Here is a 26,391-nt window from a genome sequence, read left to right as displayed (position 1 = left end):
TCCAGTTCCAGGGAATTCAATACCCTCTTCTGGCCTATGTGAGTAATGCATGTATGTGGTACACTTAGATACATGCAGGCAAAACGTTCATACACATAAAAATTAAGGGGCTGGAGGGAAGGATCAGTGGTTAAGAGCACTGACTGCTCTTGCAGAGGACCTAGGTTTGATTCCTAGCATTCACATGGCAGCTAACAAATGTCTATAACTCCAGTTCCAGGGGATTCGATGCCCTTTTCCAACGTCCATGGGCATGGTGCATGACATAGGTGCACTTACACACATGTGGGCAATACACTCAAACACATTGAAAATAAATTTTTAAAAAAATTTAAAATTCATCAATTGAATGTCACACTATGTCCAATAAATGTTTAGTGACAATGTATCAACTAAAAATAAAAGTTTATATTTTAACAACATTATCCATACTTTGCAGATGAAGAAGTAGAGGCTTTATAAGAGTAAGCTATTTGTTCACATTTGCCACGGCCTTTTATAACATGGTTTCAGGGCTATCTGGAGTCTGGGCTCTATCATTTGAATACTGAACTATTTTACCTATAGTCCTAGCTATTTCTGACCTTTTATCTGAAAAAAAAGTAAGCAACTAACATCCGTTTACAGAAATTATCTACTACAATGTCACATTTCTCTTTGCCAACTCATTAAAAAAAAATATCACACACACACACACACACACACACACACACATCCCCTCCCTCATGTTACTTAAAAGTGTGTTTATCTTATTAACTTCAGTTTTCCCCAAATTTTCAATAGTTTAAAAAATTTTCCTTTGCATTTAATTCCAATCTATGTATCAGTATAACAATGATTGCAAAGGGTGTTTTACTGTAGTTTTTCAGCAGGATTTGGATGGCCTTCATTTTCACTCTCATTCTGAGAAACCAGAGAAGTGGCAGGACAAGGAACAGGTGATATAAGGCTATTGGGCTCTCCACTGACAACTGGTGCAAAGCCCACAGGAGCAGAGACAGCTGACGTTGTACTTCTCTTATCCCCACTCCTTTGGGGAGAAGTTGAAGAAGGCACAACTATGGAAGAGAAAAAGATAATCACATACCATCAATAACCATAGTATGAAGCAACATATATTCAAGTTTAAATACATACATACAAATAGAAAGTAAAAATGCATTAACCTTTTAATTCTACAGATTTAAATCTTAGAAACTTAAGGAGATACACAGGCAACTTATTAACACATTCCACAACTAAACATATCAAAATACACAAGGAAAAAATATTTTGCTTCTTTCTTCCAGAGTCTATCACTTTTTCATTAAAGACACTAAATTAAAACAAAAGGAAGGGAAGAAACAAGATAGAAACTGACTAGAAATAAGATGTTGAGTATTAGAAAAACAACTAAAAGAACATTAAGATAAACTTGGTCTCAGGTTAAGTTAAATAGGGCCACTACATATGAACCAAGAATGTAAAAGGCAAATCTTGGCAGGCAATTAATGATTTGAGAATCTGTACTTTTCTACCTCCTACTTCAAAACTATTGTCACATCTCTTTCTCAAAGGGACCATCATTGTTTGCTTCTCATTTTAATGCCAAAATTGCTAAGGCTGGTTTCCAGTGATCTCTTCACTATTCCTTGATCATTCTTCCTTTTATTATTGCTCTTAAACTGTTTCCTACCTTTTAGAGTTGTCAGAAAAGTACTACTTTCTTTGTATATAAAACTGACCACAAAACCATAAACACATCTTTCAAATTTTAAGTTTTCCTTAGTTGACTTCTTCTGTTTATAAAGGATAACAATTGAGATTATCTACTCCAGGAAGAGGAAGGTAGCTGAGATCAAGGAGATGGGAGAAATATGTTTTGGGGCAAATAGTAAGGTCTTTTGGAAATGGTGAAGAAATATGAGATATATGGAGAATAAGGAACAGGTATGGGTGTTGCAAGGTATGCATTTATTCCTAGCACTGGGGAGTCTGAGGAAAGAAGATCCAAAGTCCAAGGTGAACCTGGACTACATTGTAAAACCTTGTCTCAAAACATAAAAAACAAAAAATGATAGAGATTCTAAAACAGTTGTTTTTAATCTATTATAATTTCTTAGGTAAGGGATTTAGCTCTTAAGTGCTAGAGCACTTACCTAGCAATACAAGGGCCTGGGTTCGGTCCCTAGTTCCAGAAATTTTTTTTTTTTTTAAAGGACAAAATAACAAAACAACAACAGAAACCACCACCACCACCAAGGCAATTATCTATTATTATTTTTTTATTAAGACAACGACTAGGGATGGAAAGATGTCTCAGCAGTTAAGAGCACTAGCTGCTCTTGTAGAGGACTTGGGTTCAATTTCTAGCACCCACATGGTAGTTAATGAACATCCATAACTCCAGTTCCAGGGGAATTTGATGCCCTCTTCCGATCTCTGTGGGATCACAGAGATCTGATCTCTCTATAGGCCCAGCTGACCTGGAACTCACTATGTAGACCACATTGGCCTCGAACTCATAGAGATCCACCTACCTCTGCCTCCCAAGTGCTGGGATTACAGGTGTGTGCCACCATGCCTGGCTCAATATACTTTTTTTTTTTTTAAAGACAATGACTAGAATGTTAAAATAATGATCAGTTGGGGTGCCCAAACTGATTTCAATTTCTAGCATGTGAGTCTCTATTACTGAGGGGTAGGAACTAAGACTGAAATGGTTTTAGAATTGTAACAAAGACTACAGACTAGGTCTGAATTAATTTTTAACATATATTGGCTTATTTCTCCTTACAAGAGTTAGATATTTTTATAATTTTTTAAAAATTCCACCTAACTATAGATACAAAAGATACTTTATAGCCAGGCATGGTGGCTCACACCTTTAATCCCAGCACTCGGGAGGCTGATCTCTGTGAGTTCAAGGCCAGCCTGATCCATATAGCGAGTTCCAGGCCAGCTGGGGCTACAGGGAGACCCTATCTCAGAAAGACAAAAAGAAAAAAAAAAATTTGTATTAATTCTCCCTAAGTTGATGTGTATAGTTGAAGGCTACATAACAAGAAACAGTGCCAAACAGGAGAAACCTTTCCTTTGAGTTTTTGGCCAGAGTAGTCTAAGACACTCTGAAAATTACACAGGCTATTGCCATAGCCCTTGATTGCCTCCCAGAACTTGAAGGTAAGACCTTATTGCTGAAGACAGGACATACTTCAGATACAGTATTGTGAGCAATGGAGCTGGAACTGACCTGGAAGCCACCTCCCCAGAAGGCTAGCTCTCATAGCTTTGGAGAACACTATACAAACTGCTAAGGGAGACCATCAATTAATGGTCCAACACCAGCTTCAAGGCCTAATAACCACATCAATGACTAGCACAGCAAACGACATTGGTGCAGTAGTGGCACTTTTATCTTGGGGGGTGAGGGTAATCAACAGCTACCTAATTGGACTTAAAGTCCACTCAATGGGAGGAAACTCATGTGTGGTACTATATACTTAACCAAATACACATGGCTGGAGAGGTCTTAGGTCTTAAAGAAATTCCTAAAGCTCTCATCCCTAGACAAATATAATTTCTTACTATGTATAAAATATAGATTCTTATATTTACAGACAAGTATCCCAGTCACTACTCATCAAAGAAGCTTCTTTTGAAATAGATGGAGACTATTACAGAGTTCTACAACTGGTCACACACAGACATTGTCTGAATTGTCCAAGCCTAAGGTTCACATCTACAATGCAACCTCTATATCTAAGGCTCACAAAACATAGAGCAAGGGGTAAAGAGGACACTAATGCATCTCTCAATTCTCAGTAATGAAGCTCTCTCATGCAACAGGGGTCCAGGAACACAAAAGGTCAAAAATGGCCAAAGTGTAGAGAATAAAAGTCTGTAGAGTGTGGGTCTTTGGACAAGACTTATCTATTAAACTCCACCCACCCAGGGCTCAGGGACCACTGCAGAAGAAGGGGTGGAAAGATTTTAAGAGCCAGGGAGGGCGTGCGTGACCATATGGAAATAGAGTCCTACAGGTTCCTGGGACCTTGCTCATATGAAAGTACAGCAATGGTGTCAGGATGCACAAGACCTATGCAAACTCAAGCAGACAAAACCCTAGCACAGAACTGCAGAAATGGGCAACACACCCCAATTTTAGTCAAAAAATTACTGGCAGCTGATTACTGATAGGTGAGGAAGAGCTGATCTTAGAGAAGGACTCTAGATAGGCTGCCTAGACCCCAGCAGATGAACTTCCACTGAGGGATGGCTAGGAACACTAACTTGATACAATAAGCCTTTAACACAAATGACAGAATGTAAGCATTACAGTGGGGTAGGGGCTCTGAGAGGGTGCCAATGGAGAAGGGATATAAAGATGATTAAATCTGAGTATGATGTTCCGTATAAAATACACAAAAATTCAATAAAAACACCTACAAAACAATTTGTATTAATTCCCTGAGAATTTCATACAATGCATCTTGAGCATAATCACTTCCCTCCCCTAAACTCTTCTCAGGTCCTCACCTCCCCATCCTCTCAACTCCATGTTATCTTTTTTCAAACTTTATAAATATATATATTATTATTTGTCTTTCTAGGACACAAATATTAAATAGTAAGATGACAAAGCTATCTAGTAGGACAATAGGATAAAGTAATAAACTTCTCAAATGGCAGAGTCTCAAATAATTTCTTACAAAATTGTTGGACCTTCCTTGTCAAGTTCCCTGAAGAATTCAAGCAATTCCTTCTAAAGTCTCCCTCTTAAATTTCCGGAGAACACTTTTTTACCTTACTGTACTTATCAACCTTCCTTAACTCTGAAAAGTTATTTCTTTTTTTAAAATAGTTTTTTTTTTTGAGAAATTCATACATGAGTATTGTATTTGCATCATTTCTACCCCTCTCACTCCCCTCCAACTCCTCCCATGTTCATAAAATTTATGTTAAGGGACTGTATTAACTTATCAAATATTAAGTATCTTCTATGTGCCAGCATATTTACTTCTGTGATTTATATAATATTGCTGAATCAGATTTACTCACACGATGAATTGTTCAGATGCTGATCTCGAAGAGTATGAAGTTCTCCAAGTAATCTATCCATTTTTTGCTTCTTTTCCTGTAATACTCTCATTTTGCTAAAAAGTTGGACTTTCTCATCAGGTAAATGTTCAGAAATTGCTGGATTTCTGCTCTGGGAAACCTCTCTAGTTAATGAAAGACTTTCTGCTTGTCTTCGATTGTCTGGAACAGCTGGGGGCTTAGTTAAAAAAAAATTTAAGTAAGAGGAAGGCAATTAAAAGTTGAATTCTTGTTTTAAAAAGCAAAACTACACTCTGTAAGAAAGATGTCGGCATGGTGGTACAAGCCTTTAATCCCAGCACTCGGGAGGCAGAGGCAGAGGCAGAGGCAGAGGCAGAGGCAGAGGCAGGCAGATCTCTGTGAATTGAAGGCCAATCTGGTCTACATAGTGAGTTCCAGGCCAGTTGAGGCAGCTGAGGCTACAGGGAGACCCTGTCTCAAAAAGACCAAAAAAAAAAGGGTTTACTGCCTAGACTATATTGGTATATAAGTAGATGTCATTCCTCATCTCAAATTAGATATTTCTTCATTTATCACTGTATCACATATGGTTTAATATATACATGTAACATATAATGGTCTTGGATCCACTGGACATTACTGTCTAGATCTAAATTAACTGATAACAATGCCACATGTTACATAAAATAAGTTTTCAAAATTCTCATTTTCTCTTCTGCTGTTTAGAACAATCACCATAAACTTTAACTTCTTAACATATTAAATTTTTCCACCATCTCTATCCTAATGTTCCTTCCCCTTATTTTTTTAGCTTATACATCATTTCAAGAATACACTAAGGCTTAGGGAATTGTATAAAAATAATCTTTCATTGAACTTTCTATCATTTTCTCACACTTGTATTCATTCTTGTTTTGAAGAAAAATTATATTAAAGATATATATATAAAGCTCTGCAGGTACATTTCCCAATCCCATTATCTTTCTCCAGAAGAAGCTACAATCTGGAATTAATCTATCATTTTCATTCATATATTATTTTTATTTTGTAACATCTGCGTATCAATTAAAATTTAAATTACACATTAAAAATCACATTTTATTCATTTAGTGTGTGTGTATATGTATGCTCATGCATGGCACACATGTGGAAGTTAGAGAACAACTTACAGGAGTCAGTACTCCTCTACCATAAAGATCCTAGGGACCAAACACAGGTTGTTACTCTTAAGGGCAAGAGCCTTTACTACTGAACCACTGGTTGGCCCAATTACACATTTTTAAACATTAAGCAAGCAGTATCCTTTTTGCTGTTTTTACTCATTAGCATCAGATCATTTACTCTAAGTGCTATATAAAATTTCACTGTACAGATAACTTAATTCATTTTACTGTACATAGACATTTATTTGCTCCCTGATTTGCTACGAACAAAATGATTCCACAAACAATTTCATATCTATCTTCTGTAAGCAGCTTAGAACTTCTTTTGATTAGGATGTGACTGGGGCCATTAGAAAATTCACCAAGTTTTGCTAAATGACTGTCATGGTGGTTGAGCCATATACTTTTACTTAGTCACTGGAAAAACAATAGCCACTGCACCTTCACTCATACTTCTCAGTGGAGAGAGATCATGATTTATCTACTCTTATTCAAATCCTACATACTGTAAATTCACATTATCATTATTTACAAGTTCATAAAATTAGAACACCTACTAACTCAAATTAAAATTAAAATTTTCCTTGCTGGGTGTGGTGGCACATACTTATAATCCCCAGTACTTAAGAGGCTAAGATAGAAAGATGAAAATTCAAGATTAGCTTGGACTACGTAGTAAGCCCTTGCTTCAAAACAACAAAACACCAACCCCCAAAACTTTTCTTTATTTATCTTACTTTAAAATTATTTTATGTGCATCAGTGTTTCGCCTGCATGGATGTAAGTGTACCACATGCATGCAATACCCATGGAAGCTAGAGGAGAGTGACCGATCCCCTGGAACCTGAGTTATAGGCAGTAGTTAGCTGCCATGTGGGTGATGGAAAGTGAACCCGGATCCTCTGCAAGAACAGTAAATGCTCTTAATCACAGAGCCATCTCTCCAAGTCCAAAAAACTTTCTTAAAACTGTCAGTAAAGGGGCTGGAGAGATGGCTCAGCGGTTAAGAACACTGACTGTTCTTGCAGAAGACCTGGGTTCAAATCCCAGCACCCACATGGCAGCTAACAACTGTCCATAACTCCAATTCCAGGGGGATCCGACAGCCTCTTCTGTCCTCTGTGGGCATTGCACTTACATGTATGTGCACGGGTGTACTTACATGTAGGCATACGCTCATACACATAAAATTAAAAAAAAAAAACCTGTCAGTAAAAATAAAATATTACATGGACTTAGGCTTAAAACTAATTTAAGTCTTAAAGGTTATAACCACCCAGACCCTAAGAGGCAAAAATAATGTATTTTCTAACAACCATACAAAGAAAATTTGACTACTCAGCACAGTCAAACTAGATTTTCTGGGGTTACAGTAATGGTTCATTTGTTAAGAGCATTTGCTGCTCTCACAGAGAACCTGGGTTTGGTTTTAGCACTCACATCAGGTGGCTCACAACTGACTATAACTCCCGTTCCAGGGGATCTGAAGCCTTCTTCTGACTTCCACAGGCACCTGCATGCATGTGGTACCCATATATACTGTCAGGCACACACACGTACACATAAAAAAATAAATCTTAACAAAGCAGATTTTCCTCAAATTTTGTGTTTCTTGAAGAATAGTAATCAGAACAACAGCAATGGGATCATATAAGCCCATTCAAATATTAAGATTTATAATTTTAGAGGTTGAGGAACTCCATGTATCCACTTTTAATATAATCATACCAGGTGGTATTTATGCTTACTAAGGTTTGAGGATCACTGTGCTAATTACTGTGATTTCTAAGCTCAACCATATAAACAAATTAAATTACCTGAGAATCTCGGAGCTGATTATGAAAACGCTGTATTAAATCATTCAATTCTTCATTTAGCTCAGATGTGATACTGACTCCAGATAAGCTTCCTGTAGTTTCAGTAACAACTGAAAAGAAAATTAAAGACCAAATTCATTAATATTAGTATAAATAATATACTTCAAGCTAAGTATAAATTTTGAAGTAAAAAAAAAAAGCCTAACCTAATGTGATTTGAAACTTACAGCTCTCTTATTATCTGTCAGCCAATCATTGCACTAGAATTTTCTATCTGACATAAAAATAAAGGGACAACTGCTAAACTCTAGTAAAGTGGCATAATCTTTTTTTTAGCTCAATAACCAAGGATAGTAGTGCAATCCCAAGAGATAAATATGACTCAGTGAGTTAGGGGTAGACTAGCACTACCAACTTCTTTAGTAGAGGGAATGGTGGGTAAAGTAGTACCCTGAAAAGACACAGCTGATTCTGACATGTCTCAATCTCTACCTCCAACACTATATAACAGACTCAGCAAATTTTTCTATAAAGTACAGCTTTCAAATTTGCTTTCTGGAACACAGTTCTTGTCTTGACTTCAGTTTTGTTGTTATGGGGCAAAATCAGCAATATGTAAATGAGAACAGCAGCTTTCCACAAAACCATTTCGGAAAGTGGCCAAATCCAGCTAGTCAAAACTTAGTACTCCTGCAGTTGAAGAGATGTGGCTGCTTGTGATATAGAAATTACACTAAAAGACCATTGGTTTTATCTTCTTCATTAACAACAAAACCCTTCATACTCCCAATGTACTTTCTGATGACAATTTTGACAATACTCACTGTTCTACTACCCAATACCCCATCTCTAGCCTCACTTTTAATTTTCCAGCTCTAAAGAACAAGTAGCTACAAACTACTTCATCTTTAAAAGGAAAATATAAACATTTTCTGCTGAAAATTTAGCATTTGAAGACCGACAGAAACCTATTATCTAGTTTTAACTCTATGTGGAAAACACTAAAATTACAATTCAGGTAAAAATAAACAACTTAAGCGGTAAGAGAAGCACTCTTCCCCAGGATGGCTATGATGTCTTACCCAACACAAGATTAGAAACTCTAATCCTGTTTCCAAAAAAAAGAACAGAGCTAATAGAAATCATTACTCCCCCAAAGTTGACCCCATGTTGGCAAATCCTTTAGTCTTTGATTTTTTATTCCTATTTTTCCCTCCTTAAATTTCATTGTATATCTACTTTTATGTAACCTGCTTCAAGTTATTTCTTTAAAAAAATGTGTTAAACACTGCCTGTCTTTGGAATAATAAAAAATATTTTAAAATTTAAAAAAAAGAGAGAGAGAGAAACTATAATCCTGGCTTTCATCTGTATTCCCTGCAAAATCTCATAAATATAGAAGCAAAATTGCTTTAAAATTACTAAGATGGGGCGTGGTGGTGCACAACTTTAGTCCCAGCACTTGGGAGGCAGAGGCAGGCAGATCTCTGTGAGTTCAAAGGTTCCAGACCAGCTGGGACTACAGGAAGACCCTTTCTCAAAAAAAACAAAAAAAAAAGAAATGCACAATAGGGCTGGAGAACTGGTTCAGCAGCTAAGAGCATATCTGCTCTTTCAGAGGTCCTGGGTTCGATTACCGGCACCCACATGGTGGCTAACAACTGTCCATAACTCCAGTTCCAGGGGATCCAACACCCACTTCTGACCTCTGTGGGCTTTGCACGACACGGATGTACTTACATACATGTAGGCAATACACTCATACACATAAAATAAAAATAATAAAATATTTTAAAAAGAGAAAAGAAATGCAAAGTAGACCCCAACCTAAAACTCAAGAAATTAAACTCAGCTGGGCATGATGGCACACCCCTTTAATCCCAGCATTTGCAGGTGGACCTCTGTGGGCTTGAGGCCAGCCTAGTCTCCTAGTTCCAGGCCAGCTGGGGCCATAGGAAGACCCTGTCTCAAAAAGAGCAAAAAAAGAAAAGAAATTAAACTACTAAAATTCTGTAAGACTTAAGCCCTAAAGGACTAACCTATTAATTCTGATGACCAAATGAGATAATGTAAGTGTAAATATTCAAGACTAGGAGAGGGGATCTTAAGGCTCCACCTCTCCCTGAGGATTTATAGGCAGTTAATTGTTGGGAGAGAAGAGACATTACAGTAATGGCGCCATTGGTAAGTTGCCCATGCTCCTGTAAATAATCCCTCACCCACACACCCATGTTCTTGTAAGCAACCCTAACAAGACTTATCAGGTTACAAACAAAACAAAATTGGATGGCATGACAGGGGACTAACTGGGAATAAGAATAGGAGTGAAAGTGGGAAGGGGATAATGAGTGAATACGAAAATATATTCATGTACGAAAGTATCATAATGAAACTCACTATTATGTATAACTAAATATATACTATTAAAAAGTTTTAAGTATTAAAGTCTTTAAAATAAACCCTTAGTCTCCCCACTTCCACATTTTATGAGACAGAGTCCCATTATGAACTCCTGTGTGGGGAAGGGGGTGTGTATATACCAATGTGTGTGCATACACATGCACATGTACATGGAGGCCAGAGGTCCTGAGACAAAGTCTTTCACTGGACCCATAGGTCACACTTGCTAGACTGGCAGGCTGGTGAACCCCATGGATCCTTCTGGCTTTTATGTGTGTATTAAAGATCCAAACATGGGTTCTTAGGCTTACAGGCAAATGCTTTAACAACTGAGCCATCTCCTCAGGTCCTCACTGAGAACTCTTGATCCCCGCTACCTCAGCCTCTTGAGTGCTGGGGTTAAAGGTGTTATGCCACCACTCCTGGTTCACTTAAGATTTTTTAACCCTTCCTAGGAAGAAATGCAAAGAATGACAATCTTATCTGAGTGAAATGAAAAACAACATAACGAGTGGAAATGAAAGCACCAAGAGCCCTATCAAATTTAAAAAACAGTACTACAGCCTGACACTTTTACCTCTTAAGGGTACTCTCTGATGCAAAGGAGAGCGAGCTGTCTGTCTGCACGGTACAGTATGCTGGCCAGTTGTCCCTGCAACCTTTTCTGTGTAACCAAAAAAAAGCACAGGATAGAGTAAACCTCACATGCAGGTTGCTAAACTAATCAGCAATCATGATCTGATTATATAATAAAAGCATCCACTTTGCAACACAAATAGTTACTGAGCCTTGCTTATAAAAATAGTATTATTAGACTGTAGCATACCAGAATCATCCATTACAGCTATAGCTTGCTCTGCTTTATGCTGCAGAGCTAGAAGAGCAGCTTGTCGTCCCTGAAGTGCTCGCAGCTGTTCCTGCTGCTGTAACATTCTTTTTAATAAATCATGTTGTTTCTTCAAATTTTCTGTCTCTTCCATAGGCTCCTGATGAGGATCTCTGGCCTGGAAAGTAAGACCAACAATACTTATGTCTGACTACTGAAACTCATGGTCTTGTTCCAATGGCAAAGCACAATATAAACAATAGATTTGTATTCGATATACAACACTAGATACAGTTTTAGTAGACTTAGCAAAACAATATGTTCTATATTAAGAGTTAGGTAATACCAGAGTAAAAGACCATAGCTTATGGACTATGAAGAGGAATTCATAAAAAGAAAGAAAAAAAAAACCATACAAAACAGAAGGTTGAAAGTCTAAGAAAGCAAAATGAGCTATACATTATAAGCAAAAGAACAAGGGAGCAGATTACAATGGGTTCATGCTCTGATTTTTTAAAAAGAGGTCATTAAAAAAGGAAACTCTCTGTTCCACTCAGAAATTTTTAAAACACAACAAAACTAAAACAATCAAAAAAATTAATGAAAACAAACCACCAGCTTCTAACAATGGACAAGAATTTTTTAAATCCATTTTTTGTAACAAAAAAGTACTAAGTAGGTAACAAAGCAGAAAACTTTATTTTGCATCATAGATGCCACTAAGTACATTTTTTACTCTTACATTAGATTCATTTAGCTGAACATGGTGACACACCCCTTTAATCCTAGCACTTGGGAATACAGGCAGAGGCAGGTGGATCACTGAGACTGAGGTCAGTCTTGGATGGTCTACATAGCCAGTTCCAGGCCAGCCAGGGCTATATATGAGATCCTTTCTCAAAAACACAAAACAAAAAATGACAAATTAGGTCCATTCAGTTGAGTTTAGGGCATAAAATATAAGATCTAAATTTCCCCAATATGCTAAGAACATATCACTCTCTCTAAAAGTAACATTAACACATTTAAATAGGGAGCACCTAGAAGGAACAACCAAGTAGGCTGGAGGTACAGTTTAGTAGTAAAGCTCTTCCCTAGCAAACGTAAGACCCTGGGTCCAACCTCTAAAAACACACACATGCACAAAATTTAATATTAAAGCTATTTAAAACCTGAACAAACACAACCAAAGACAAAAATATAAGTACAGCCTCCAAACAAAATTTAAGCCATCATCATCAATGATTTATCATTAACAAATTAAAAAAATTCTATCACTTTACCTAATGATATAAAATATTCCCCTTTATTGTATGTACTTATTTGACCTTAAATTCACTGTGCTAACAAATTTTTGTTGGGATTACAACATTTTAAATGTATGCTTTTCCTTCTGAAATTACTAAAGTGACTAAAAGAGTTCAATGATTTCTTTTGAAACCAAAAATGCACTGATCCGTTTTTCTGTGTACATACGATTTCAAGACAAATTACAGAGAACACAGAGTTTAAGAAGATTCTTCCTGAGTGTTATCCCTCATCAGTCCTACAAAAAAGCCTTTTCCATGTATTGCCTACCCCTCAAGTAGAATCATCAGTATTCTGAATAAGGATGAGTAACCATGACAACATTTCACATTATGACTTGGGAATTTTTTAAAAAGTCAACAAAAAACACATGGAACATAATTAAGCTCTCAGAGAAAGTTAAGGCGAAATTGAAAGTTCAGTAGATTTGTTACTGCTATTAACTTTTACATCCATATAAATAAAACTCTCAGATTGATATTTAGAAAAGCTGATCTAAGGGCGGGGATAGGGACTATAACCAAATACAAAGAAAGCTGAGAACATGGAAACACAAATAGCTAGGAAGAGAGCCTGTCCAAAAGATGGTGGCTGGACTATGTTGAGGTCCTCTGTTATGCAAGTAGAAGTCTCTTCACGTCCGGATAGCTTACGAGCTCGGAAAACCATGTGCTGCAGACTCCTTCATAGCAGAGTGCCTTCCTGGCATCCTCCCTGACTCTTCTTTTAAAGTGCTTGCCACAAATACATGCCCTCTGGCACAGGAGCTACCAGGTTTTAATCAGGCGTTGTCTGATAGCCTGATAGAAGCCCACCGCCCTATGTAAATGAGGCATCCTAAAAGTACCAATCAGCTAAGACTTCTTCTACTGTCTCTACACTATAAATAGTCCTAGTTTTACCCCAATAAAGTTGGAGCCTGGATCACCTCACTCAGACTGGGAGCTGGATCACCGAGACTGGGAGCTGAGCTAAGTCACTGAATAAAGGAGCTGGAGCTGAATCACTGAGATCTGAGCTGAGTCACTTGTCTTGAGCTGTAACACTAAATCCTGTGATCCAGTCTCCCCGGGGGGCGCTATTCCTCCGTCACAACTCACGGACACCCTGGCTTTCGCCGTTCCTCGTACGCTTCCCATGTGGTCCAAGTGGCCAGTGGACCTCACATCCTGAGGAAGGTATATGGGTGAAATAGGGACAGGATCGACTGAGTAGACCTCAGTAGAAGAGGAGCTTTCACTGCCCAGGAGTGCGCGCTGGGACCCTGAGAGCCCAGAGCGTCCACGCCTATAGACTAAAAGTCCCAAAAGGAGCCAGAGCTATACCTATTCTTCAAACACCTATTACCATCCAAACTTTTCTGAATCATGTTCACCAACTACATTTTTAGTTTCGAGATTTAATATATTTATTTTTATGCATATGAACTCATGTCTTGCAATGACCACAGAGGTAAGAAGAGAGCATCAAAATCCCCTGGAACTAGATTTACAGACAGTTGTTGGCTGTCGTGTGGGTGCTGGGAATCGAACCCTAGTCCTCTGCAAGAGAAGGCAGCGCTCTTAACTGCTGAGTCATCGTTCCAGCCCCTTAGTTCATAGATTTAAAAAACAAACATGGGCATAAAATCCCACGTTACATATATAAAACAATAAATATAGATAGCTCAGTTCACAAACTGCTTGCCTTACAAACACGAGGACTTGTGAGATCCACAGAACTCATGTTTTTTTGTTTTTTAAAAAGCCAGGCACGGTGATCCTCACTTGTAAACCAGCCCTGGGAAGGTGGAGTTAGGCAGAACCCCTGGGGGCTCACTCACCAATCAGCCTAGCCTACTTGTGGAGCTATAGACCAGTAACAGGTGCTGTCTCAAAAAATAGGCAGATGGTGCCTAAGGAACGACACCTGGAAGTTGTCCTCTGATAAGGCAAGGTACATGCACAACACTTATTTTGTAAAATTATACAAAATGTTATGTCTATAAAATACTCCAAAAAATAGAATTGGCCGTTGTAGGGAGATATGGCTATCTATCATTACATATCAAGTTGCACCTCTACAAAGTTGATTTCAGCTTTGAAGGTAAGACTTCAAATTTTTTCTCTATTCTTCAAATTTCTTAGGAGGGAATAGAGAAGAGGTAGAAGGGGTAGAGGATATGACAGACTGTAAACACAGGAAAAAATTAAATCAGATCTTGGTAACATTTAATGTTTTTTTTTCTCTAAGGAAATTAAATTCAGGCCTCGCATTGTAGCGCATACCTTTTAATTCCAGCACTAGGGAGGAAGAGGCAGGAGGCTCTCTATGAGTTCCAGGCCAGCTAGGGCTACACGGAGATCCTGTCTCAAAAAGACCAAAAAAAAAAAAAAAAAAATCTATTTATGAACTGTCTACTAGTAAAGCTGTGCTAGGGTGACCTAAGAATCAAGACTAGGGCCAGCAAGATAATCCAGTGGATAAGGCTATCTGCCATGCTAAGCATTAAGCCTGATGACCTGAGTTCAACCCCCAGAACCCATATAGTAGAAGAATGTGTCAAGCTGCCCTCTGACCTCTACATGTAGGTGAATGCACACCATCCCACACAAAATAAAAATGTTAAAAAAAAAAAAGGAAAAAGAATCAAGATTAAACAGAGTCAAGGGGCTAGAGAGATGGCTCAGAATTTATAAGTACTGACTGCTCTTGCACAGGACCCAGGTTCAGTTCCTAGCACTCACATGGCAGCTAACAATGGTCTGTAACTCCAGTTCCAGCAGATCTGATGCCTTCTTCTGGCTTTCACAGGCACTGCATGCATGTGGTACACTTACACACATGCAGATTTAAACACTCATACACACAAAATAAAAATAAATAAATCAAAGAAAAATTTTTTAAAGATTAAATAGAGCCAAATTGTAATAAACCTCCTTAAACAAGGTCATTTAAGACAGAATAATAATCATTTGTAAGGATACTTTTCAAAGAAACCTAGAAGTTTTTTTTTAAGTAAATAGAATAGGGAAAAAGGGACTTGATAAATATACAGTAGTATCTGTCAATTCTATAAAGAAAGACAAAAAGTTTTAAAGGATACCTATAATTCACATTAATTTTTTTCCTCTTCAACAACTACTTTCTGTTCAACTGGGGTACCTTTGTGCTAGTGCTTCGTGTAATTAAAGATCCTCATGATAACTTATCTCAAACTGTCCCTCAAATTCTTGTTGGAGTCAGAAAAACAAAAACTAAAAATGCAAACTGCCAAAACATCTGAGGTTAAGTTTTGTCATTTTTGAACATGCAAAAGAAAAAAAGAAAGGAAGGAAGGAAGAAAAAATATAAAACAACTATAGAACAAGACGAAGATCAATCCTTGGTAATACGCTAGTAATAAAATGTATGAAATTGTTTTTAAAAATTTATTTATTATTTTTATGTGTATGCATGTATTGCCTGCATGTAGGTAAGCACACCCATGTCGTGCAATGCCCACAGAGGTCATAAGAGGCTGTCGTATCCCCTAGGACTGGAATTATAGACAGTTGTTAGCTGCCATGTGGGTGCTGGGATTTGAACCCGGGTCTTCTGCAAGAACAACCAGTGTTCTTAACCTCTGAGCCATCTCTCCAGCCCCAAGAAATTATTCTTAAAATAGTACTTTGCTCTTACCATAAGGACACAGACTCTTTTACAAATGTTATTTTAGCTCAAATGTTTTAAGCCGAATTACACAAATGATTTTCTTTAGCTTATCTTTAATACCTTTACACAAACCATGGGAAATTAAAAGGACAATTAAATTACAGAAGGAAATCCATCAAAAACTTAACATAAATGAACAAGTCAACTAGTTAAATTAAATCTTTTTTTTCAAAGCAGAGGAGGACAAGGAGGAGGAAGAGATTTCAGCAACCTAAAAATAAGGCCCCCAAAACATAAAAAAGAACTGATGTAGTATATACTGAGCCTTAATAGCAAAAACAGAATCAAATTATGATTTCAATCCTTTATTAATATAAAGTCAGTTGCCAAATAATATCCACGCAGAGGTATATAATAAAGCAAAAATCAAAACACTAATAGCATTTTACTAAAGCAAATTGCAGTATAATTAATCATGTGAATAATTTATAGATTTGAGAGTAACAGCAGTAACAAAAAAGCCAGTAAGGAAGAACATGAGTAAGAGCTGCTCATTTAAAGACTTCCCAAGTAACATTGCCAAGTACACCTTTGAGGAAAATCCACATTTTCGGCTACATTTCCTATTAGGTCTCAGTTCCCTATCATTCTGAGGAGGTCTGCCATCTTTCCCTTTTGGACTTGTAGTAATGTCAATGTGTGAAACCTGTTCTTGTGAAACTGACTTCCCTAATTTGTCCTCAATACATGGCCAAATTCTCAGCCTAAAAGATACCTCCTTTATTGAATAGTATAGCATACTAATTTCTTAACACAAACGCCTATTTAACATATAAGCCAGCCTTGTAAATAAATACAAAAATGTCTCAGTCCATCTTTTTTAAATTAACCCACCTCTTCCAAGAAGCAGTAAATTAATTAGTCTTAAGTTTCCGTAGAATAAAGTTGCTTATTAAAATTAAGCATTACATCTTTGACAATTTCCAAGCTATACAAAACTGCTAAAGCATATTTTAACACTTTGCTACATAACAACACAATGCATGATTTTACATTATTATGAAGGACCTTCTCATCATAGTGCATACTTTAGACACTAGTATGTAAATTATAATACCCACACCTCTCCAATAAATTTCCTTAACTACCCTGTTCCAACCCTCTGCTTCTGCTGAAGGGAGAACCCAGCAACACTATGTACAGAAAAACAATTTCTCGCAGCAGAAACCATTTTTCAACAACTGTTTGGATCAAGCTCTCTGAGTATTTCCTAGTAAAATAGAAAAAAAATGAGTTCAAATTTCCTATTCTAAAAAACGTAGGAAAGGGCAGGAGAGAGGAAGAAAGCAGATAAACTTTGGAGATCAGCACTAAAAGGAAACAAACCCTCAAATTTCTAAAGTTGAATGGTAATCTGGAATATATCTCAAAAAATGATAGAGATATATGTGGTTATCCTTTCAAAAGAAAAAAAAAGTAAGAGGTATTAACATTACAAGTCATTCATTCATTCATTGCATGAATATAGACGCATTAAAATAAAAACGCTTAGGAGAATAGTTTTGAAATATGCTAACGTCTATGAACTAAATCTATCCTATAATCTTTTCTTTCTCCAAAGTTATACAAATTACTTTTTCCAAGGGAAAATATTTTTATGAATTACACTTTGCAGTCAGAAATCACAGTATTTGTCTCTGTGAATAAATAACAATCTAAATTTTACCCTGTCCAATTTACTAGTCTTTACTTCAAATGTTCAGTCATCTAGTTTTAGTATAGCATTAGCCTACAGCCTGAGAAATGAAAAACTTTAGTATATTTAAAACCAGTCCTCACTAGCAAATAAACATGGAGCCTTTTCAGATTATATGTTTAGTAATTGTTAGTGATTACTAACAGCTCTTATATCTATAATGAATTCTAATTTTGCCAATGCTTCTTACAATCAGGACAATTATGCTGAACAAAACCAACTAGATAAAAATGTCCATAAGCTGAAGTTTGAAATGATCAGATTTCCAATTTATTAAAACTATTTGGCGGGGGGGTGTTGAGAAAGGGTCTGCCTGTAGCCCCAGCTGGCCTGGAACTTGCTGTGTGGACCAGGCTGGCCTCCCAAACTCACAGAGATCTGTGTGCCTCTGCCTCCCAAGTGCTGGAATTAAAGGCGTGCGCCACCATGCCCAGCTTAAAACTATTCTTTAATGTTAGTAAATAAAGCTTTCAAACGTCTAAGTTTAGAAACTGCAAATAACATGAACAATTTGAGGGTTTCTTCCCCAGAATACACTTTCCATTAAGGAATGACAACAACTATAATCTTGAAAAATTGAGTAACACCTTATATCTTCATTTCCAGGACTTTAATTACCAAAAAGCCGCTTACCGTGGTATCTGAAGCCTCAGACTGCACATCTATGTTTAGCAATGTGCTCTCAGCTACACAACCAGATCCCACAGCTGAATCTATAGTCCGAACATCCTCCTCCTCATTTTCTCTAGCCTGAAATATTTCAGTGGTATAAATCATACAACTATTAAAAAGGGCAACAGAAACGTTATAATGGATGGCACGAGTTCTGAAAATATGTTAACTGCTCTGGAGTGGCATCAGAATGTCATAGTGTTTGTGATACATTATAAAAATAACTCAATATACACAATTTAAAAGATGCAAAAACTTACAAGGGTTTTCTGGAGAAATTTCATGTATGACTTTTCTTGTTCTTTAAGGTGATCTATTAGATGAGTAAGACGTTCAACATTAGCAGATCTTTCATTTTTCTCTACAAGATCTTCTCGCATGGAACTAGCTTTAGTAATATAGTCACGAATTTGAACAAGCCTGCTTACAATCTGCGAGAAAAATGTTAAAAAGAAAAATAAGCATGACACAGTATACAACATCTAAAACCAAACGTAATTCCATAGCAACAGCTTTACAGATTTTTATTTTAAATGGAGAATCAAATATACATTTAGATTTACCATATAAATTTATACATGCAAGAAAATCTGCAACAAACTTAGATTTTTAATCAAAACATTAAATGTCAATATTGAAAATTTCAATCACCATCAATTTAAAAATAATTTCAAAATCATTTTAGTTTATATTATCTGAAAATCTTTATTTTAAAATTGTATTTATTATTATTATGGGGGGGATGTCTGGTAGGCAAGTATGTCTTGGCATGTGTGTAGAGGTCAGAGGACAACACTGTGGAATTGGCTCTTGCCTTCCATGTCTTCTTTGGAGACAGGGTCTCCCTGCAGCCCCACCTGGCCTGGAACTCACTATGTAGACCAGGCTGGCCTTGAACTCAGAGATCCGCCTGCCTCTGCTTCCTGAGTGCTGTGACTAAAGGCGTGCACCACCACTCCTGGCTTGGCTTCCATTTCTACGTGAGTTCTGGCGACCAAACTCAGATCCTTAGGCTTGTTCACCAAGTACTTTTTCTGATAAGCCATCTCTGGCCCCCCAAATTTTACATATAAAACAAATTTCTGAAAGATTATTTACATAAATATTCTGTGTGTGTGTGTGTGTGTGTGTGTGTGTGCATAAGCACACACAATATATGTGTGGGCACACATGCCAGAGTGCACACATGGAAATCAAAATCGGAGGACAACTCTGGAGCTGGTTCTCTCCTTCCACCTTTACATCAGTTCCATGGACTGTACTTAAAGTTGCCAAGCTTACATGGCAGGCACCTTTACTTGCTAAGCCTTCTCACCAGCCTTAAACACTCCTTCTAATGGTTATATCTCTTTATAAATAATTGATAGTATTATAAAACTAGCTGCCCCATGTGGGTGCTGGGAACAAAATTAGGGACCTCTGCAAAAGCAATATGCGCTCTTAACCATTAAGCTATCTCTTCAGCCCCAATATCAGTATTGTATTTTTAAAAAGCCCGAATCACATTGTTTCCTATCTTCTTTTGTTAAAAATTAACAATTTACTATTTGGCAAGTAAGAAAAGCCTTACTGATCCTGAACATGTCATTTTTCTAATCATTTAGGGAATAAACTACTACTCTATTTAAAATAAATGGCAGGAGCTGGAGAGATGGCTCAGTAGTTAAGAACACTGTTCATGCAGAAGACCCAGGTTCGAATCCCAGCACCCACAAGGCAGTTAACAACTGTCTGTAACTCCAGTCCCAGGGGATCCAACAACCTCTTCTGACCTCCACAGGCATTGCAGGACATGGGTGCAATTACCTATATGCAGGCAATACAAGCACACACATAAAAAATAAATAAATAAAATTTAAATAAATAAATAAAATAAAATAAATAGCAGATTAATGAAGAGGGTTATGGAAATATTTTATTTCTACTTAACTATAATTCCTGTAAGTATAACCTAATACATTTTTTTTTAAAGAGCTCTTAATGTTTATGTATACTTTGAAACTTAAAACCAAAATAAACCATTTATTACCTGGCTGCTCTCCATTGCAGGCTCTCCTCGCCCATCTTCTTCAGAGACTTGACAGTTTTGCAAAAGATCATTACTTAAAGCAGAAGCAAACAGCTCTTTACATTGTGCTGATCCAGGAATTTCTCTTTTTGCAGCAGCATCTTTGCTCTTGTTGGTATTAATCTGCATAGGCAAAAAGTTGAAGGGCTTTCGGTTTTCACTAAGCTGGCGTTTGTTGTTAGCAGCTGTTGCTCTACCTTGAGAATCACTTCCAATGCTTCTCTATATACGAAAAGAAAACCAAATCACATAAACATTAATTGTTCAATAAATTTTTTAAGTTCCAACATTCTGTTTCAACATCAGATGCTAAGTTATATACAACTTTGAATAAGCTTTGAAGACGCTTCAGATCTACAAAACTACTAAATTATCAAAATTCAATTACTTCCTTATCCTCATTTTTGACACACTTCAACTCATAAATATGAACAAGGTCAGTCTAAGTCTACAGTCTGTAGACCACATTTAGAATTCACATTGCTATTTTTTTTTTTTTTTTTTTTGGTCTTTGTGAGACAGGGTCTCCCTACAGCTCCAGCTGTCCTGCAACTCACTATGTAGACCAGGCTGGCCTTGAATTCACAGAGATCCATCTGCCTCTGCCTCCCGAGTGCTGAGATTAAAGACATGCACCACCATGCCTGGCCCACATTGTTATTTTTACTCAAAAATTTTTGTAGGCTTTGGACCAAATGAATCAGTATTAGCATGAAAAAGCATTCACTTTCTAGCTAGCAATACAGCTGAGGTAGAATGTCTGCACAGTATGTATGAGGCCCTAACTTCAACACCCAACACCATGAAAAAAAAATTTAGTTTAATACCTAGCACATATGTACATGATATATTTACATAATACAAGATGATTTATATAACCCTGTGATCTTAGACTTGAATGTACTACATATTTGGAAACCTCTTTACCTTTGCAAAATACAGATGTGACAATAGAATACTGGTTAAGAATGTATTATTTCTATTTGCCTTTAGATCTAAACTTTATTTCAGTGATTATAAGTCAGTTTTATTCTAAACTTTAGGTAATAGAGTATATTTCACACTTACCCAATAAATGTACTAACCTTAGTAATATAACAAGCTTCTTCAGTTAGTAAAATTTACCTTCTTAATATAATAATTTAGCTATTAAGTCCAGAAAGAAGTATCTTTGGCAAATTTAGAAATAATACTTTGCTTCTCTCCAAAGAAGAGTACTATTCTCCATAGTACTATCATTTAAAATTTTTCCCACATATAGAAACTTTTATTCTTCTCAATCTTTTATTACTAAGACATTATTACTTAATCCATTTCAAGTATTCCCTATGGTTACAATTTGACTTTGAAAATAATTCACAAACCTGATCTAAATCACTGAAGTTTATCCGCTGTTTAAGTTTCTCTAATTCTGCCTGTTCTGGGACAGACATCTGAGTCATATATCTACTATACGGAAATGTATGTGGAATCTTTGCTCTTCGCCTTCCAATTCCTGGTGATGACTCCGGAGAAATATCATTAGTTACTCTTTTATCACTTGCTACACCAAACTTTTTCTTATTCTTTTCTGATGATCTATCAGCTTTCTTCTGTTGGCCACCCCACTCCTTTAAAAAAGCAAAAGCAAAAGTTAATCTGAACTATATCAAACCAGGAAAATAATGTGGTAGGTTCAAAACAACTGTTTGGTCTTAAATTAACATGAGAAAACATATTTCACATACACATACTCTTGCCCCTTTGAAATGTCCCTCTACTCCAATCCATGTGCGGATAGATTCTGCCAACCTTTTATACTATTTAATGCACTCCTTCCAGGCCAAAGATTAATGGAAAAGAAATGTATATCTATTTGAAATTGAGTTTCAATATGGAATTAGGTAACCAACTAGTCAGTATATAATTTCAGCCACAGTTGAAAATTTTAGAATAAAAAGGCAACCTCAGTATATGACATAAAGCAAAGGAGAAAAAAACTTGTCTAGAAAGGAAAGCTGAGTTAGAGGTTCTTAGAAGCACAGCCACAGTAGTGACAATATAATATCTGACAACTTTCCAGTTTCTTTTTTTCCTTCCTAAAACTGAGATATATGTCAGACATGACGGCATGTGCCTTTAATCCCAGGCCTCAGGAAGCAGAGGCAGGCAAATTAAAGCCAGACTGATGGCCTCATATAGTGACTTCCAGGCAGGCTGGGACTAGGGAGACAAAAACCTAAAACTAAGCTGTACTCCTTTAACACGGTTTCCATAAAACACTTTTATCTCCTTATAATAAATCTCTTTTTTGAGGGGGGGTCTTTTTGAGACAGGGTTTCCCTGTAGCCCCAGCTGGCCTGGATTCGCATTGGAGACCAGACTGGCCTCGAACTCCCAGAGATCCGCCTGAGTGCTGGGATTAAAGGCGTGCACCACCACGCCCAGCAATAAATCAATCTCTCTCTCTCTCTCTCTCTCTCTCTCTCTCTCTCTCTCTCTCTCTCTCTCTCTCTGTTTGAGCTTACTTAAAAGTTAACTCAGAAAGCATGGCTTTCCATTAATTGCAACCAAAGTGTTTTCGGTCAATACTGAATAGCCCATGCTCCCTTAATATATTTGTCAGCAGTTTTCACAAAGAGTTTCAGTGAATTAGACTTACAAGAGAGTTTCATTTAGCATTAATAGTCAACAATACACCATCTGTAGTAAGATACCATACCATATTGTTGAGTCGGTCATCCACATTCTCACCACTCCAGTTTGGTAAATCCTGATCATTCATGACTTCTTCAAAAGGGCCTCCTCCTGTGGCCATGTTGGCTTTAATAATCAATTCTCTGTAATATAAGTAAAAACTAAATTTTTAACATATAAAAATGAACTTCAATTTATTTTAAATTTATAATATCATGTGCATGTACGATGCTTATATATGTAAGTAAAGACATTCCATGTGCCACAGCATACACACAGAGGTCAGAGGACAACTTTTTGGAGTCAGTTCACTTCTTCCACTCCGGGATCTGGGGATCAAACTCATGCCATCAGGTTTGTATGGCAAGCAATTTTACCTGCTGAGCCATCTTGCTAGCCCAAACCTCAATTTTTAAATCATTCCACCAAACTCCGCAATATGAAGGAATCTCTGAAACACTAGTTTTAAGAAATAAGAGTCAAGCCAGGTGTGGTGGTGCATGCCTTTAGTCCCAGCACTCGGGAGGCAGAGACAGGCAGATCTCTGTGAGTTCCAGGCCAGCCTGGTCTACATAGTGAGTTCTAGGCCAGCTGGGGTTACAGGGAGACCCTGTCTCAAAAAGACCCCCCCCCCGAAAAAAAAAGAAAGAAAGAGTCACTGACAACCACATGTCACAGATAAATTTAGCTGCTATAAGCATATTATATTAACATGAAATAAGCACCAAGTGTGGTGCACTGTAATCCCAGTACTAGGAAGACAGAGGCAGGAGAATCTCAAGTTCAAGACCTGCCTGGGCTATACAATACATCCTTGCTTCAAACAAAATACATTAAAACAACTTTATAATAGAGTGTCTACTGCCCTAGTATACTGCTGCTGCCTCATAGTGTTCTGTTAATCTCACTAAGGTCTGCTTAACTTATTGTGTAACTTGTTAATATAGCCTAATAGATAGTCTAGCATTAAAATATCTACAAGATAAATCCTGTTTTATCATGGATTTTATCAATAATGTTTGATATTAGTGCCATTATTAAGTGGGATAATTTGGAATCTTAAGAGTCAAAACACTGTTAATTTTTTTTTTTTTTTTTTTGCTATTTTGATTGAATGACTTTGGTAAAATTATTTGACTTGAATTTTATCTGAAAATAAAGTGACATAAAAATACAATATAATATTATTTGAAAAATATTTTTTCCTTACTCAGTAACAATTTTTGTCAATCTTCTGAACCACTGAAAAATACTGTTAAAAGAACTTTTTATTTTATGAGTGTTTGCCTGCATCATGTGTGTGCCTGGTGCCTGCTAAAACCAGAAGATGGCATCAGATACCCTGGAACTGGAGTTATAGATGGTTGTGAGCCACTGTGTGGGGGTGCTGGGAGCAAAACCCAGATCCTCTGCAAGAGCAGCAAGTGCTCTTAACCATTGAGCCATTTCTCCAGCCCTTAATTTGAAAATTCTGAAATATAATAACAATATTTGCTTACAGTTATATATAGTTTAATCTTTCTCCTTCCTCCTCTCTCTCTCTCTCTCTCTCTCTCTCTCTCTCTCTCTCTATTTCTCTTTTTCTTTTGCGTGGGGCGCGCTGTTTTTCTCTCTCTCTCTCTCTCTCTCTCTCTCTCTCTCTCTCTCTCTCTCTTGAGTGGGAACCTAGGGCCTTATACATGGCAAGCAACTGCTCTACCACTACTATATCCCCACAACATTTTTGCTCTTTTCAATGAGCATATATTATTTTAATAAATCTCTGAAGTATTGAAAAGAAGCATATCTTTTTTTTAAGTATGTGCACGCACGTGCGCATGTGTGTGTGTCTGTGTGTGTGTCCTCATGTGTGTAGGGTACATGTGCAGACTGGAAGATGACCTCAGTTGTCACCATCAGGAACACTGATCACCTCCTTTCAGACAAGATTTCTCACTGGCTAGGAGTTCACCAATTGGGCTAGACTAGCTGGCCAGTCACCATGCCCAGCATTTTTACAGGGGTTCTGGGGATCAAACTCAACTCTTTGTACTTGCCAGCAAGAGGTTTACCAACTGAGCCATCTCCACAGCTCCAAAGAAGTATACCTTAAAACAGTCAGCATTATTCTTTAAGACACAAGCGACAATCTTATTAAAGACCAAAATCAGAATATTGCATATCAGTTTCTTAGAATTATTTCAAAAACTCTATCAAGCAGAAAAATATGAAACAGAAATAGTATGAAAAGAAGAGAAAGAACATGAATTAAAAAATTCAGAGGGGGCTGGAGAGCTGGCATAGTCTTTAAAGGCTCAGGCTCACAAACAAACAAAAAAAAAGTAGGGGACTTCAAAGTATCATCAAAAGCTACTTCAAAATATGAGGGAAATTTGAGGTCACTGAAAGTAATGATGAAGTATGTCATATCGGGGGTTGGAGAAATGTCCTCAAAATATTATAACATTTTGTCTGATGTAAAGAAGCACTATTAAACACTATGGGGTATAAGAGAAAATTTAAGCAGAAAAACAGTGTTCTCTGTTGGAAAGAATAGATATTACAAATGTATCACTTTTCTTCTAAATGTGTAAGTTTAATGTAATCCCCTAAATAAGTTTAATGTAATTTCCCCCAAAATATCCCACTAAGATTTTACTTGGAACTTGGCAAAATGTTTGTAAAATTCATTTGGAAAAATATACAAATCAGAAAATTTAATACATATAAAATAAAAGCAAAAACAGTGACAGACGTCAAGGGGGTAGAAAACTAATCCAGCATATCAAGCATGAGTACCTGAGAATTAGGTCTAACCCAAGAAAGGAAATTCTGAAATATATCCAATCCAAAAAACGTAGTAAGAGATATTAATCACAACTATTTTGCTTACTGTATGACATACAGCTCATTAAATATTTTATGACTATCACTCAAAATTTTGTGATGTATGATTATTCAACTGGTAGAACAAAGATTTAAAGCCTTAATGGATTTCCTTAGTTAGAATTCTTAATTGCAAGCACAGAACACAGAAAAAGTACTTTAGCCAC

The 26,391-nt window shown here is 36.9% G+C and overlaps 1 protein-coding gene across 9 annotated transcripts in view; it reads right to left on the bottom strand.

Moving 5' to 3' along the window:
- Pcm1 (pericentriolar material 1) overlaps nt 1-26,391 on the bottom strand; it is a 130,857-nt gene that overhangs the window by 88,453 nt on the left and 16,013 nt on the right. For 4 of the 9 annotated variants that reach the window (XM_008850845.3, XM_008850846.3, XM_008850850.3 and 1 more), the window contains exons 2-11: nt 23,385-23,502; nt 22,048-22,293; nt 20,645-20,905; nt 18,876-19,046; nt 18,577-18,693; nt 11,247-11,424; nt 10,998-11,084; nt 8,021-8,130; nt 5,041-5,257; nt 857-1,058 (exon numbers count right to left, since the gene is read on the bottom strand). In XM_008850845.3, coding sequence (XP_008849067.1) covers nt 857-1,058; nt 5,041-5,257; nt 8,021-8,130; nt 10,998-11,084; nt 11,247-11,424; nt 18,577-18,693; nt 18,876-19,046; nt 20,645-20,905; nt 22,048-22,293; nt 23,385-23,480 — 1,685 coding nt within the window. In that variant the 5' untranslated portion in view covers nt 23,481-23,502. The remainder of the gene's footprint in view (nt 1-856; nt 1,059-5,040; nt 5,258-8,020; nt 8,131-10,997; nt 11,085-11,246; nt 11,425-18,576; nt 18,694-18,875; nt 19,047-20,644; nt 20,906-22,047; nt 22,294-23,384; nt 23,503-26,391) is intronic. The other 5 variants (XM_029554904.1, XM_008850847.3, XM_017802657.2 and 2 more) reach the window with 3 other exon arrangements.

Source organism: Nannospalax galili, unplaced genomic scaffold, assembly GCF_000622305.1.
Source record: "Nannospalax galili isolate Female #2095 unplaced genomic scaffold, S.galili_v1.0 scaffold1025, whole genome shotgun sequence".
Lineage (NCBI taxonomy): Eukaryota > Metazoa > Chordata > Mammalia > Rodentia > Spalacidae > Nannospalax > Nannospalax galili.
This window is presented reverse-complemented; position numbering and strand designations above follow the sequence as displayed.